General features: G+C 39.4%; 1 protein-coding gene across 2 annotated transcripts in view; it reads right to left on the reverse strand.

Annotated features, from left to right (window-relative positions):
* Window positions 1-17,158, reverse strand: part of TMTC2 (transmembrane O-mannosyltransferase targeting cadherins 2) — a gene marked incomplete at its 5' end in the record, with an annotated part of 430,973 nt that extends 413,815 nt beyond the window's left edge. Inside the window, 2 exons of one of the 2 annotated variants that reach the window (XM_080811367.1) lie at window positions 14,936-15,004; window positions 17,076-17,158. In XM_080811367.1, the coding sequence (XP_080667493.1) occupies window positions 14,936-15,004; window positions 17,076-17,158 (152 nt within the window). The remainder of the gene's footprint in view (window positions 1-14,935; window positions 15,005-17,075) is intronic. The other variant, XM_080811368.1, reaches the window with a different exon arrangement.
* Between the last annotated feature and the right edge of the window lie 293 nt (window positions 17,159-17,451).

Here is a 17,451-nt window from a genome sequence, read left to right on the forward strand (position 1 = left end):
CAGGCTACTCCAAGTCCTTCCTGGAGCATTCCTGGGAGAACACAAAGGAAGAGAATTTAGGTTGCCATTGGCCAGATGAAAAAAACGAAGTTTTCACAACCTCAACAAGTCTCTTGGGTTCAGACAAGCAAAATGATCTACTTTCCCTGGATTGGCCCTCTGACACTTAGAACCAAGAGTCCTCATTATCAAAACACATTGTATGCAAGCAAAAATAAAAGCCCAGAGATATGTTAGCAACAACTCAAAACCTCAATACAGGTAGGCAAACTCTGAAGCCTCCAGACATGGAACATGCAGTGAGCAGAGATGTTCTGGTATCTCATGTCTCCTCTTACTCAACGTTAGAAAGTAGACACATTCTGCCACCTCCCTTCACCCTCAAGCTGATCTACTGGGATTTCCTTTTCTTCCCACTTGCACAAGACAGAAATCCTCTCAACCTGCCTCCACATTCAGCTACTCACCCCAAGTGAGACCGATTTTTCTTCACCTTTCCTTTTCTAATCTACTCAAATTTCTTTTTCACCTCTGTCCTTAACTTATAAGTAACCCTCATCATCACTGTGAGCACAAATCCTCTGATATAACCCTGTATCACCTATATAAACCTATAGATCCTGCATGATCCTATTAATGGACACTCTTCAGGTTCTCTCTGCTTTGGATTTCACCTACTTTAGACAATTCTCGAAATATTATCCTGGAACATAAGGCCCATGGTGATAAGGCCCACGCCTGGCCACTTCACCCACTCATCTTTCCTTTCTCCCTCTCCCTATCCTCTCCTCTGGCTTTATGGCCTGCTCTTTGGATACTATGCCTTTCCCTTCCTATACTTTTTTTTTTTCCTAAATTGCCCTCCCTCTCTCTCTTCTTTATCAAGCCAATTTGACTTTTTCTTCAGCAGTCAGTTCTCACAAGTGCCTCCCCCACCAGCCTGGGTGAAGTGCCCCTCTTGTACTCACTTAGAAGCATAAGCATGTCTCTATTTTTTTTTAAAGATTTTATTTATTTATTTGACAGACAGAGATCACAAGTAGGCAGAGAGGCAGGCAGAGAGAGGAGGAAGCAGGCTCCCCGCTGAGCAGGGAGCCCGATGTGGGGCTCGATCCCAGGACCCTGGGATCATGACCTGAGCCGAAGGCAGAGGCTTTAACCCACTGAGCCACCCAGGCGCCCCAGCATGTCTCTATTTTAGAGACACTATCTAATTACTTGGTCTCTCCACCAGACTCTAAGCAACTTGAGATGATGGACAACATCTTCTCCTAGGTCAGTGCTCCCATGATCTAACAGGTTCCTGACACAGCTAAGCATTTACAAACACTCACTGAAGGAATACAGTGGTGACATGAGCTGAGAGCATCCCACACAGATGCTTTCTTGGGAGACAGTGCATTTCTACATAAGAATGATTTAACACTTTAAAATCAAAGGCCAATGTCTATTTGAGCTGATTTCCTGAATTTAAAATAAACCACATTCAAATCTCTCTCCCAAACGTTGAATAGAATTATCATAACTTTACACTATAATTTGCAGAAATCAGACTATTTAAATGGTAAACATACCCTTACGGTTCCTCTCTTTCCATCACTTCTAGTAACAAGAACCAGTTCTGGCATCTGAGATAAGTGCCCAGAATATACAACAAAACAATTTACAATGGGATTATTAAATATCATTAAGTTTTTTGGTTGACACGGTAGAAAGACAATTATCTCCTTATCATTCTTGTTGCTTTCTTAATTTCCACTCATCTTCCTTTTCTGCTATCAAGGCTGATACAGAACAGAAGTTAGTTTGTGAAGAATGCCAATGAGTTAGCAACCGATGTGATTTTCTTGGGGGAGAAGGGAATCCTTAAAATACAAATAATTTTCCCAAAAAATACAATTAATTTTCTTTAAGTGAACCAAAACCAATAATATTTTACAAAAGAAATCGTTCATTAGCTTCCATTTGCTCAGGATTTTGAGACAGAATACTATTCTAGTTTTCAATAAAAGTATAGCTGTAGTGTTACTTTGGCCTATTTCTACCAATTTCAGTCTGTTCGGGTAAACTCTTTCTGAACACACAAATAGCTTGCAGACATACACAAAAGATTTTCTTCAAATGCAGTAGGTAAGCTGCATGCAAAGCATTTACTCTATTTTTATATAGACTTCCAAAGACGCTAAAGAAAAAACATTCAGACTAAGTTCTGGTTTGTGTTTAAGTTCATCTTCAAGTTTAGAGTAAATAATGTTTCTTGTCAAAACTTATGATTTACAAGAAATCTTTGAAATTCATTTTCAACCAGTTTTCATAAACAATAATGACACAAAAAGAAAAAAGGAATGAAAATTTAAACTTAAGATTATGCTTTGTATTAAAAACAACTTTAAGTTTTGAATATCATCCATGGTCCACCTTAAATCCACAAGGTTTGTGGCATATAAATATACTGTCCAATTTAAACATTTAATTTACCCAATTCTTTCAGGCTTCAGTTTGAAAAATAAACCCAACTCTCTCCCCCAAATAACAAATTCTCAGAATTCAAATTCCAAGTGCACAAAGGTGAGTTATTTACTATAATGACAGCTTTTTAAAAATATAAATAAGCTGGTATTTTATAATACACACCAAAAATCCAGCATGTAACCAAAATAAATCACAGATTAAAAACACCACTGAATTATTTCCACGAATAGTTATATTCGGAGGATTTCCATTCCTAACAACTTGTCTTGATTCCACCTTGAAAAGCTGACAATCATGTGCTGCCTGAGTTCCAATTCACAAAGACACCAATCAAAACTGCCCGTCTTCTAATGTTGTGCCTTGTTTTACCCCACAATTTCATCCAAACTTCCTCATAATGCTCCCCCTCTATATCATAAAGGAAAGCACCATATCAAAAGCAAGAAAGGGGCAAAACCCTCCTCAAGTCAACTTCTGTCAAATCCATCAAAATTCAATTATAGGAATATCCTACTTCATAATATGATAATATATTAGCCTCTCTTCATATTAGATACCCACACCTTCCCATCCAACCCTCACCCTGGAGAAATCCAAACGCTAGTCTTTTGTTCAGTCCTAAAAATGCAGCTGAGGCATGTTTAATAAGGTCTTGAATTTTTGGTTTCTTGAACTAATTTTAAATTACTTCCAGAGAGTTGAGGGCTATCCTGCAAAAACCATTTGTTGTTTTCCTTTAATAACTTAAAACAGCATGATTGATTCTTTTTAACCCATCAATAAACAGAATCTGGTTTATCAAGATACTACATTAATTTTCACCTGAACATTCTAAAAATGTTCTAAGGAACAGATGTGCACTAGAGAAAACTAGGCTGCTATCCAACAAGAACCAAAAGTGTTCTCCTTTTTAGGAGCTTGCCACTTGCTGTTAGGATTTAGTTATCAATAGGAACGGGGTAAACATGCCAACTGAGAATAAGGTAACACACAAGACATAAAATGATGATTATGGCTGAGGTAGAAACATCTCTGGTTAATACGGTCTATTGTATTCATGTCCCTCATTTTCCACTGTACAAAGGACAATAGGGCGAATATTTTACTTAGCGTATTTTTAATTACCCAAAATGGCCAATTTCAAATATATTTTTCAGGCAAATGAACACAAATCGATAACCCTAGAATTGTGGCCAATTTTAAGCTAGAAGGGACCCTGGGGAATCATTAGAGCCATACCCTTTCGTTAAAGAGAAAGCTGTTATCAATACCATAAACCTGGGGCACCTGGGTGGCTCAGTGGGTTAACACCTCTGCCTTTGGCTCAGGCCATGATTCCAGGGTCCTGGGATCGAGCCCACATCGGTCTCTCTGCTCAACAGGGAGCCTTCTTCCCACCCCCACCCCGCCCCACCTGCCTCTCTGCCTACTTGTGATCTGTATCTGTCAAATAAATAAATAAAATCTTAAAAAAAAAAATACCATAAACCTTCAACACACTTATCTTACCTGTGGTTTTTTTTTGGGGGGGGGGCGGTTTGAGGAGGGGAAAGTCTTTTTCTAAGGAAAAAAAAAGAAAGCAAGATATATTATTAGTGTTAGAAGTTTATATGTTCTCTTTATATAGGGAATCCCTAGAAAAATGTTATGCAAACATGCGAAAGATCTGTTTTAATCAGGAGAGCAATCAATATTCTTAAATGCAGAACTACCTATAAGTAAATTAATGCAAGTAGTAGGTCCTGGCAAGAGAGTAAGTTCATGAGAGAAAGAATAACAAGCTTCCCAGAGAAGGTTTCAAAAAACAATGAGCTTTTATGTCCAGTTTTGCTCACTATAAAACAGAAGATATATAAGTATTTCTGGGATTTGGGCTAACTCTAATTCAACATGATATTTCACAATATAACTGAAAACAATTCCATATTTTCATTAAGATTTTTCATTGTCTAAGATACAATCCACATCATAGAGTGGGTCAGTTCTTGTAAGATGCTAAGAAATCATAATTTTGCATATGCCCCTATGCACAGTATCACCAAATTTAAAGAAGAGTATCGATTATGACGAAAAAGATGGAAGACATCATCGTTCTTTCTTTTTTTAATCTTTTTTTTTAATTTACTTTATTATTTATTTGACAGACAGAGATCACAAGTAGGCAGAGAGACAGGCAGAGAGAGAGGAGGAAGCAGTTTCCCCGCCGACCAGAGAGTCCGATGCGGGGCTCGATCCTGGGACCCCGAGATCATAACCCGAGCCGAAGGCAGAGGCTTTAACCCACTGAGCCACCCAGGCACCCTAATCACTCTGTTTTTCACATGAGCTTTTAATTACGTTTATACTACAGACATTTTATTGGAAAAATTTACTTGTGTGCAAGCATGTACACATGTGCACATGTATAATGGTTAAGTTTCAACATCATTTTTCCAAACTGGTAACTTGAGATGAGAATTAAATTCTAAAATTCATAGCTAATTCAATATAGTTGACTGAACCCTTTCAGTTATCTACATCTATCTGAAATGCTAAGTGAAAGATTACTACAATAAGTTTAAAGGTTCAATATTTGCTTTTAAGAGAAATCCCCTAACGCTCAGCCCTATTTGCAGATGTTATTCTATAGTGATTTTTCCACTATCAGCAATAGAGTTAATGAATAAGTTCTCGATTAAGAGAATTATTTATTAAGTATCCAGGCAACACCAGACACTGCACCAGGCACTTTAGATAACTTACTTCATTAAATTCTTCCAACAACTCTATCAAGTAGGTATTGCCACCCTCTTTCTGTAGAACAGGGAGCCGAGGCTGAACGAGTTTAGGTAACAATCAAAATTATACAACTAACAAGTAATAGTTCTGGGATTAGATTATCTGACTCCAGACTTCTCCAGGTCTTTTTCCTTTTGCCACCCTGTTGCTTGGAAAGAGCTAAAAGAAAGAAATGGTTTCTAGTTAGTTACAAAACTGTGTCAGCAGGTTTAAAGAGTAGATGCTGCTATCCAGCACATGTACTGAATGCCCTTACTGCAAAGTCTCAATACATCCTGATTAACACAAACACTTCCACACAGGAAAACTTTGGCTTATCTGACATACAGCTTCCCTAATCACCGGGCTGCCAGAACGCCTCTGAATCTGAACATATTCCCGAAAGAAAAAGGACTGTCATTGAGAAGGGAGACCACGAGTACCCAGTAATAATTCATCCTGCGAAGCAGAACCAAAGTACCAAAGATTATTTACACCCGATGCACTGTAATTGGTCCTTTTACTCCGCAGAAGGAAAGAAGCGTTCAGATTGGCCCGAATGTCTATTCAAAATAACCCTCCATGCACAGAGGCCAGAAACATAGGGAAAGCAACAGAAAAGAAATACAGGAGAGCAAAAACTGTTTCTGTGGTGAGACTAGGGACCGCTCACCGAAAGGGTGGACAGAGATGAGAAGCAGAGCTGGGGCGTAAAGGTGGCAACAGAAGCTGGGACGGCAGGATCTCAACCACTAACTCCAAGTGGAAAAGTTAGCAACGACATGGACTGGGATATTAGCATCTGTTCTCAGATGCTAAAGTGCAGCGATATTAGGGTCATTCACCTTCAGGTCTAAGACCCTCCAAGTTGAAGGGTATAACCGTGTAGCTTTTTAAAACACACAGAGAACATTCACCATACTATTTCATTTCATGCTCACTCTGTGGTCACCTGTTGTTATTTCCACATCCTGATCCATTATAAGACAGTTTCAGAGCTCGATACCATGTAATAGCGAGACTGAAATCCCAGTCTTTGATCCTGGCCCAATCTTCCTTCACGACACTGCCTCTAGTGCACAGCATCATATTTTAAGAAGAAAGGGATAATCATTACCTATATGACAAGTTCTTTAAAAAGATGTCTATTAGTAAGAAATTAAAACTTCAGATAGATAGGGCAGCCACCTACCCAGAAAGCCCCCAAAAGTGCCCAAAGGCTAAGGCAAAAGGTACCAGGTTAAAAAAAAAGACAAGCGTCCAAGCATTTCTAATCCTATGTGCTCTCCCATGACAGCGTTGCCCAGTGCCTGAATATCACTAAGAAATCATTATTTTCCCTACTCCCAGCTGCCTCAACATTTATTTCTTGCTGCCTGCCTAAAGTCTGTAAAGTCTTCACGCGATGTAAGCCAAGTTTCCTTACAAGGGATTGTTTGACAGAAGTACAAACCAATAAAGGCACTGACTAGACTCGATGTAGGCATCGGTACTCGTCACGTCCAAAGCCTAAGAATACTTCATATCAGTTTATTTGTCAAAATCAGAATCCAACATCTGTCTCCCTAGCCGTGTTACAAAGAAGACGATATTGTAATACAAGATGGTGACAGATATTTCAATAGAGATCACCTCTAGAATTTCAACAGGCTCTCTACCTTTTCAAATCTACACAACCCCTCAAATCCATCTGATCAATTTAAAGATGTTGCAACTGAACAAATGTGAAAACAAAACATAAAGGTTAACTAAGATGGCCAAGCTCACACACAAAGAACAGGCACCTTATCCTCAATCTTATTCCACCCGGGAACTAGGCAATCTTTCCAAAGGTCTGTGAAACAGACCGAGCTGATGTAATACAATTAAAAGGAACAGAGTCTTATTACTCAAGGTGGGGTCCATGTACCACTATCAGCTGGAGCACCTGAAAAAGAAGAAATGTACTCTGAGGCTCGCTCCAGGCAGAGCTTGCATTTTTTTTAAAATTTATCCATTTTTCTTTTCTTTTCTTGAAGTTTTTATTTTAGTTCTGGTTAGTTAACATACAGTGTTATATTAGTTTCAGGTGTACAATACAGTGATTCAGCATTTCCATCGTCACAAGTGCCCTCCTTAACCCCCATCACCTATTTCACCCATCCCCCACCTGACCCCCGCAAGCCCCCTCCCCTGACCCCCCACCCTCCCAGTCACCACCAGTTTGTTCTCCATAGTTAAAAGTCTACTTCATGATTTGTCTCAGAACCTACATTTTCACACCCCAGGTGATCTGGTGGTACAAGGAAGTTTGGGAAGCACTGATCTAGAATATATACATGTATCTAGATGGAAAAAGATCCAACAAGAGGCCCAGCCCAAAAATGTTGCTTTAGGAGAATCCGAGTGATCCATCTGACTCCAAGAAACTGGAGATTTAAACTGCATTTTAAAAGCGTTTCTAGGGGGTGCCTGGGTGGCTCAGTGGGTTGGGCCTCTGCCTTCGGCTCGGGTCGTGGTCTCAGGGCCCCGTGTCCACCTCTCTGCTCAGCGGGGAGCCGGCTTTCCCCTCTCTCTCTGCCTACTTGTGATCTGTCTGTCAAATGAATAAATAAAATCTTAAAAAAAAAAAAAAAAAAGAATGGCTATAAAAGAGTTTCTATGGGCGCCTTGATGGCTCGATGGGTTGGGCCTCTGCCTTCGGCTCGGGTCGTGATCCTGGAGTCCTGGGAATGGGCCTTGTGTCGGGCTCTCTGCTCGGTGGGGAGCCTGCTTCCTCCTCTCTCTCTGTCTGCCTCTGCCTACTTGTGATCTCTGTCAGATGAATAAATGAAATCCTTTAAAAAAATAAAAATAAATAAAAGAGTTTCTAAAAGGCAATCATCCATATTGAAGGATGAACGCAGGGAGCAAGTTATGAGAGCAACACGTCTAAAACTCCCTTGCCTGTCATGGGCATCCTCAGTCTTGTCGGGCACGAATTCAAAAGTAGCTACTCAATACTCTGTCATAGAAATGGTTTACACTTTTTATGCTGATGACATACAAGAGGTTCAAAGCAGTGAAATTTCATTTTCTATTTGACATGGAACAAATGCCAAAAACACCACTGTTTTTAAAAGAAAAAATACAAAGGCTCCCTTAAATACAGAGATGGAGGAAGGAAACCTAGAAATCATTTCTAATGGGGATATTTTAAATAAAAGACTAGATATTTGTGGCAAAGTATAGTTAGTAATTTCAGGCTACACACTGGTGTCTTTCATAGATTCTAAATCTCAAATTCACATTTTCTTTGCTTAAATCAGTACATAACCCTGTAGGAGTGGGTGACAGTATAAAACCTTCTTTCTTTAATATAAATTCAGTGACACAATTCAGCACCATTTTTTTTTTCAATAGACTAACCTTCCTGTTTTAAATGAGGTTTACCAAATGAATTCAGGTATACCAGTTTTTCACATCAGCTATAAATAATTGCCTCCCTCTGAAGGGCCTATTTCTGCAAATAAAAATGTCTTTTTGCCTGATTAAACTTCTTCATCATCTGAAAACTTTTCTTCTGCAAATTTGTGGTTGGAAAATTTGTCATTAGAAGCTTGCTTTGTCAAAATGAGCTCTTTTCAATGGCTTCGAGAGCCCAGTCCTATAGTTAATTATTTGGAGGAGAAGGGGAATGTCCTATTCTAAAAGAAGTACACTTAATAAAATATTTGGACCCAAGCATCCTACCTACAGACTTAAGACACCTTTTACAATTCAAGGCAGCAGGCTCAGTATTTACAATACCTTTAAAAACCTGAAGACAGAAAGGTAGAAGTAGCCAAAAGACAGTTTATAAAACAATGAGAAAGGTCCCCATAGGAAAACATTTCAGCTGCCCGCCCTAACCTCAACAACCACTTCTCCCAAATGGCTTTGGGATGACAACGCGTCTTCTCCAAACTAAGAAAAGTGGCCAAGTCTACCAATGCAGTCTTCACAGCCACCACCCAAGTCACCTCCCGTTGAAGACACAGTTTGTAGGGATATTACTTCAACATGCACTGACATTATAAAGAATTAAACTACTGACTTGCCTTATTAACCCAAGAGATGCCACTAACAGAAAAGAAAGCAGGATTGGCCTGCCTTCCTGGTGGAACAAATTGGAAATTCACAAAAACAAAACGTTTACTTTTCCCATAGTGTTTTCACTTACCTGCCTCTCTCATAGACTAGTTTTATCATCTAGGGTTTAAAACAGAAATTCAATAATAATATGCTTTATAACAATGTCCTAAACATAGGAATCTAACCCAGCTAAGAAATGAAAGCCAAGACAAACAACAAGGCTGTGGTCTGCATCCTTTCAGTCTCTTAATAGAATACTTATAAGCAATTCAAAAAAGAAAACAAAATTTCATAAGACAACAGCTGTAAAAAATTTCACTAAAATTACTCATCTTTCATTTAAAAACAAAAAAAAACACCTTATTTTATAAAAACCAAACTTGTGAACTGCATTTAAAATTAATACCCAAGGAATTCCAAGAATGCAGGCTTATACGGATTGCCATTCTTCCCACTGGATTTTTAAACAATGCTGAAACATGGCTGTTTGAAATACTTCAGTACCATCACTTAACTCTGTTCAAAATGTCAAGAGCCATATTGCGCCCCAGTGGCCACTCTTCAGCAAATAACACATCCTTTGAAGTTAAAATACTCCTAAATGATGCCAAGTGAGAATTTCTAGGAGAGCACAGTCAAAACTTTCCACTTCTAAAGAAATCAATAATCTGGAATCACAGTTAGGAAAAAAAACACTTTCATTATCAAAACTCGTGATTTTTTTCAGTTTCAAATGTCAGTAAATTCCTTTACCCCATGGCACTATCGTTTTATATGTTGTTCCCTAATGAAATCACAACCATAAGCCTGTAGTGAACTTGTTGGGTTTTTGGTTTTGTTTTGTTTTTTACCCTAATGTTTTGGTGGAATAATGACACATTTATTATAATGAATGCCACAGAAATGAAGGGTAATCATTGAAGACAAAGGGGTCTGACAAAAACATTTCACTTGACCGCCACACCTAGCACACAGCTGCTATCGCAAGGGCACCGATGTATGTTTCATTTGACAAATCATGTAATTTAGTCAATCTCCCTGACTGTGACTACATGGTGTGGTAGTCACACCCTGCCTCACTCTGATATCGCAACATGCCCCAGCAAAGAAATCAAGAAACCAAAGCTTACATCAAGTTATCATAAGCCAAACAGTATCTCCTCTACCGAATACGAAGGCACTCTTAACAACAGATACTATACCACTGTCAAGCAATGTGGCCTGTATATGCCTTTAGTAATTTCATTTAATCCCGCAATAAAATGGAATCTAAAGGTGAAGTTAGAATGTTCAGTTCTAATCTCGTTTCCACATTAATTTTTTAGACCTGAGCAAATAAAGATCTCTGCCTATTTCATCTTCAAAACAATCATTTCTAATTGTCCAAATTAACTCCACATTAGGAAATGTCCTTAGAGAAAATAAATTACTCTAAAAACAGGAGAGCAACTTCTCATGTAGCATCTTGAAAACAACTCATTTCAGTGTTCCTGCCTTCTTCAAAATTTTCCTCTGTGGATAGCCTTACTCAATTCTTTCCTATTTAGCCATAAGGGGGGGAAAAAAAAAGTCATAGTTGACACCCCAAACTGTAATCCCAAAAATTCTCTAAAAGACTGAAATGAACATGTACACCTTTGATTCTAGGAAATCTTGAGTACAAGAGAAACTGACAAATATGATTGAAAAGTTAAACTGTCAGAGGAAGAAAAGATCAATAGAAATTTGATAGTGCTGCATCTTACTGGAATTATCTGCCTAGAAAATACAGGGGGAAAAAATCTGAGGCAAAAGTCTTCAATCCCTATGACCAGTCGAGGCAAATCTAGTTAACTCCAAGTGTTTTCCTCCAAGGAAAACAACTGATCTGGACAAACAGGAAGGACGTCATTTGGGAGAGGTACCCTATGTGTACGAACACAGTGCCAGTGAGCACCCGACCAATAACAGGGCCAGTCCAAGACACCTACCACGGATGCTCCACACAGCTGTTCTGGGAATGAAGCCAACAGAGTCCCAAACTAAGTTTTAAAATATGAGTATCAGTCAAAATAAACATGGCTAACTGCAAGTGAAATTCTGCTAAAGGACAGTCTATCAGCATTTTTACAAGTCTATCATCAGACTCCCAGATTCAAATACTTTACAACACCAGCTACAGTATAGGTCGGACAAGGACAGAAAGGTAGAGATGCTTTATTGACAAGGGTGACCAGCTGCTGTTTGTATCACGCATCACATATGTGAGACGCTTACGTTTAGGAGTATTCATCATTGGTGAATTATCGAATGGACTCATTTATTCCTCAGAAGTACATACAAACCAAATCTTCAAAGAAGCCATCTAGCATTGTGCACAATGACACCTGTAATTATTCAAAATATTATGCTTTTTTTGTCCTACGAAAAACAGAAAGCACACAGTTCCTGGTTATATGCCTCTCCCCTTTTTTTCAAGCAGGCTCTAAATGAGGACTGCTATTCATAGAGGAGGGGTCTTAACATTCAACAACCCATTTGTCCTTCCCATCAAGGCTGCCACACGTGTCACTTTTGTGAAGCCATTAAAGTAGGTACACAAAGCTGATGTCATATTTAGCTTACAAGAGAAAACCAAAAAATTTAAAAGGTAAATGTTACTATGTTAAAAGCCTATTAAGTGAAAATAATAGTGTTGAAAGGTTTGTCATTTTTCAGAGTGACAAGGGTAAACTTTGTCTTTTCCTAATATTATGAAGGGCCTGTTCCTGAGGAATGTACCCTTTGCCTATGATAAACAGCAGTAACATCATGGGCATTTTAAATAAGTGCTTTTAATGACAGAACAGCAACAGAGAGATTCAGAAGACAAACTGTACTCCTAACTCATGTTGGAATAATCCAAAAGGTTCTAGGTATTTCAGAATTATAGCTTCGGGGAATTCAGTGTTCCTGCAGGGGCACATTAGCCCTAAAAAACTAAACACAGAATACCAATGTAAACTAATAATAAAACCCCCTCCCAAAAACTATACATACATAATATTATTATAATATATACATTATACATACACACACACACACACACACACATACACACACATATATAAAGACAACTAAGAGACAGATGGCTGGCAAGCCATAATTTTCCCAATGGCATTTTATACATGTCCATTCAGTGCTTGTATTTGGGTCATTTGCTAGGATAAACCCCATGTGACAGGCTCACTGAAAGTAAGGCAAAGTAGTCCAAACTGGCTTCACCTAATTTTAATTTACTATTAAGAGATGTACTTGTTCAAGCAGCAAAATGAACCTGTTCTGCATAGATCTGACTAAACTTTGCTAGAAAGTAAAAGATCATATTAAAGTATTTCATAAACTATAAACTGTAACCACTTGCATACTTTCCAATGTATCATAAACTTGGAAGGAAATCGGTCAAATAGCACCCTTGTACACAGTAAATTCTTCCAATAAAGACCTGAGGGGACAACCTTGGATACAAAACAAACTTCTTCCTTCTATACTCGATCTTAGAGTAATTCTTCCTAAACAGGATTTTACTAAATACCAAGCACGACTTCAATGGTTGAACATACTAGAACTGTAAGGTAATAATCCCAGATTGGTCCTCTGCAAGTCTATTAAAGAGAATTTTTTAGAGGGAAGTTAACAGAGTGATTGATCATTTCATAACAGATTCTTATCAAACCAGGTCAAGACCCAAGCTGATACTCACTTCAAAAGGTCAACTAGAAGGAATAGTTGAATATCTTTAAGAAAAAATGGTTTTAAAAAAAAAAAGTTAACATGCCTTAAATCCTCCATTCCTTCATTTTAAATGCTGTTAGTCAAAATCTTTATGACTTCGAATTAACTTGTGTCTCTATAAAATCAGATTTATATTTACATCCAAGTGAATAACTAAATTAGGAACATGCTATTAAGAGTTTGGGGTAGTTTTGATTCAAAATAGAAATTTTGGCTGTGGAGTTGCTCCTCCCAATTTCACACAATTATTGCACAATGGATAGCTAAGAAACCCAAAGGTCATGTTAATGATCAAGGTTAGGTTGAACAAATGCAAAACGGGCAAAAAGGAAAACAATTTTCAAAGCAGCCACAAACCCACTTCCCACTTCCCAAAACTCAAATTATCTTTTTTTAAGTAATGCATGACTTTATTCACCCAAGAATAAAAATATGTATTAGCTGATTATCTTTTTACTTGTTATACATCATAAAGGGCTTGCCATCAATCAGGTGATATGTGCAAAAAGAATTCAGACTTCAAAACAATAGATATGGCATCCTTCTGCTACTCTGAAGTAAACGGACTCCTCTTTTAGTGTTATCTCTATGCAAAACTTCTAATAGTACTTTTAAAGAGGATATGGTGAAAATGATGCAACGTTATCCTCAATAAATATATAAGAGAGCAGAGAACTTGGGATCAGCAAGTTTTTTTTCCACTGACCTAAACACCAAATTTCTCCAGAAAATGAGATTGTCCTTCAAGATGTCACATTCATGATGACTTAGAATTTGGCAAAGACTGTTTATTTATCATTCCAACTGTACTCTAACCACAATTTAAGATTCAATACAATCATGACTAGACTGAAGGCAAAGGGATGAAGAGGGGGATGAAGCTGAAACTATATATGCTTTTTCATCAGATATGATGAATTCTAGTCTTCTGTTTGTTTCATCACATCCTAGCCATATTCTTAAGTTTAGCATTAAAACACTTGTAAAATATTAAGTTTTACCATAGGGAAATCGATTTTGCTACAAAAAAGTTTCAGATTACCACTTAATCTCAACCAAGCTACATCAAACAGTGAAAGAAATTATATATGTAGTTTACGAAGTAAACTTGATCACTATATTTAAAAGAAATGATAACTTTGAGAAGTACCACAGCAATAATGTTTAAGCTGAAACAATATAAAGCCCTCCTACAGCAAATGCCAGATTCTTCAGCTAAAATGCAGAGTCTTGATTTAGTTAAGCAAGTCAAGCGTAAGAGCCATCTCCCTCCTTGTGAGCTGCTCCCAGCACTGGCCTCTCTCCTTCTAGAACTCTATTTCACAAAGTTCTTGGGGGGGGGGGGGCAGGGAGTGAGTGCAGTGGAATCCACAGATGCCGTTTACACAACGTTTTAAACTTGAGTCTTTGTAGTCTGAAATGGAGCAGTGGAAGTAAACACATTACCATCATCCTACAGTTTCCACTTGACTTCCCAGCTCTCTCCCCGCTCCACATACCAGTGAGTTAGAGGAGGCAGATAAAAAGTATATCCGAAAGCCACAATTTACAGAGCACCTTGGCACTGTGCATGCTATGCAGACATCCAGCAAGTTCCACGCTTCTACTAATAGGCATTTCAGAATTTCTAGGATACATAAAAACTAAGTTTGATTCTGTTAAGACTGCACACTCTTAAGAGTATAGGACTGCATATGCGGTTCTGCTACTAAGAAACTTAGACTAACATACACTTCCATGTTGTGGCCAAGTGTATTTTATATTTATAGGCTCTTAACATCACAATGGTAATGTAATGTCTATATGCCATATATTGAGCAGGCCCACCATCAAAGCACAACTAATTTATCCCCTCACTCACACTGTTCTCCCCAAGTTATAAAGTCCTAACACTACTGACCGATGATTAAAGAACACATAATAATTAAATCTACAGAAAAAATGTACACGCAAATTTAGTTCAGTTCAAGTCTTCATATTTTACAGGATGCTTTCTTCTGAGATATAATTTTTAAAGAACTGGGGGTGCCTGGGTGGCTCAGTGGGTTAAAGCCTCTGCCTTTGGCTCAGGTCATGATCCCAGGGTCCTGGGATCCAGCCCCCCCACATCGGGCTCTCTGCTCCTCCTCTCTCTGCCTGCCTCTCTGCCTACTTGTGATCTTTGTCTGTCAAATAAATAAATGAAATCTTTAAAAAAAAAAAAAAAAGAACTGAACAGCAATAAAGGATAGCATACACTGGGAACGCCTGACTTATCACAGTATTTTACAATACTTAGTGTACTACAGCAAGCTACTTTTTTTCCCCCAAACTCTTTATTCTTAGTTTAAATGACTACTTTTCAAACTGTCCCCAACAGAACCAAGAACTACCCAGATTCATCCCTGAGTTCATTTTAGTGAAAAGTCGCCCATCTTTGGAAGGAAGAGCTGTTTCTTCCCATTCCTTTTTCTTCCCTGTCAAGAGCCTTTTTTTCCCCATTCCCTAGAAAGAGCAGGTGCACAGTAACACAGAAGTGGAAAGAACAGAGCAGCTCACCTCACTCTTACACAAAGACCATTTATTTCTCAGACCATGTATCATAATTGCTAGATCTATACACTGCTTAAAAGTTAAGGAAAAGTTTATGTCTAACAGTGGCTTCCTTATCAACCAGTCTCTGACAGACACTACATAAAATGCATTAAGAAGAGTTTGCTTTATTACATTGCACCTATTATATCAGGGGATTTCATAACAGACATGTGGGTGTAAACTTAGATTCACGGATTTCAAGCATATATCCATGAACATGCTTTTAGCCGGAGAGTGGGCACACCAGAGAATATAGAAGATGGCTAATTACCACCCAGAGAAGATTCTGCCTTCACTTGCCCTCACTATCAACCACTTTGCTTAAGTTCACTCTCTGCCTTGCCTTGACCCTGGGGATCCATTCGCTTTCCATAGCCCAGAGAGGCTGCTGAAAAGCTGTCAAAGTAAATCTGTGCTCACTTTTTGGATGGTTTAATTTCAATGGAGCATGAAACACCCCAGGACGGTTAATAAGTTTAGCCAGGCGTGCTGTTCTCCCTAATATATTTTAATTACGCATCTGTTTTAATTGTAATCAGATTAAGTCACCGGAAAGGCACAAATTGGAATTTTCCCTAATGGCTGTCGGAGCTTTTCATCAGTTTCTAAACACTAACAACATTTAAAAAATAGGTAGAGACACGAGCACAACTGTGACATTTTCCAGAAATCGATGCAGTTTCTTTGACAACACAGTTCAGGTCTCATTAGCCACCCAAACTAGCCCAAATGCAGAAGACAACTTCAGTCTCTAGGGGCGTCTTCTTCCCCAATTAGCACAAAAGAACCGCTAACGTCTAATGTAAAACTCCCAAACAGAAATGAAAGCCCAGGCTTTTCTAAAGTGCTACTCCATCGATTGGTGAGCCAGGCGGGGGGAGCCGCAGAGCCCATCAGCAGCATTATCAGTAAGTACCGTAGACGTCCAACGGGAAAGTTGAAGCAGAGTACGATTCTCTCCTTCCACTATTTTGGTAACTGTCAAAGGTGTGGTTTTTTTCCCCGGGAAATAAAAGTGTCCCATCAATAAAAGGAAGCGCTACAGGGAAGATCTATTAAGAGGAGGGGAGCGGCTTCCTTCCAGCCCAGACGTAAAATCGCTCAATGTGCACCAACAAAGACCTAAGACTTTTTTTTTTCCATTTAATATGATCATTAACAGTTCCCCAAATTGCTGCGATTTCCGATAAGAAACTTAAGCGTTCGCCAGCAGCCAATAAGCAAGAGAAAGAACCTGCTGCAAACTAGGAACCCAAACTCCTTCAGACTGCCCAGCGCGCTCGCTTCCCCGGTGTTGCTCTGGGTGTTGTTTACGCGTCCCCTAAACCTTCAGGTGCTGGACCAGTTCCTCCAAGACGCACTTCAGCCCTAAAGCGGGAAGCTTCTGAGCCACCGCGGAGTCCCCACGCAGCCCGCCGACCCCTTACCTGTCATCATAGCAGAAATCCGCACTCAAGGTGTTGAGATACAAGGCGAGCCCCAGAGCGCTGCTCACCAACTCTGCAATCATCTCTCCACCGCCTTCCCTCCGGCTCGGCTCCCAGCGCGAGGGCAGCAGCGGCAACAAAAAACAGAAGCATCAATCCCCACCTTCCGCCGCCTTCTCCTCCCAGCTTCACTTTTTCCTAGCTCCCCACCCTCTTGTCCCTCCCTTCCTCCCTCGGGTCCTTGCAGTCCACCGCTCTCCTCCTCCTCCTCGCGCCCGTCTCCGCAGCCGCTGCGTCCTCTCTGGGTGCGGGCTCACACCACGCTCCCCATGCCGGGCGCCCGCGAGCGGCTGGCGTCTTTCGGGCTTCGCGCCCC

Source organism: Martes martes, assembly GCF_963455335.1.
Source record: "Martes martes genome assembly, chromosome: 8".
Lineage (NCBI taxonomy): Eukaryota > Metazoa > Chordata > Mammalia > Carnivora > Mustelidae > Martes > Martes martes.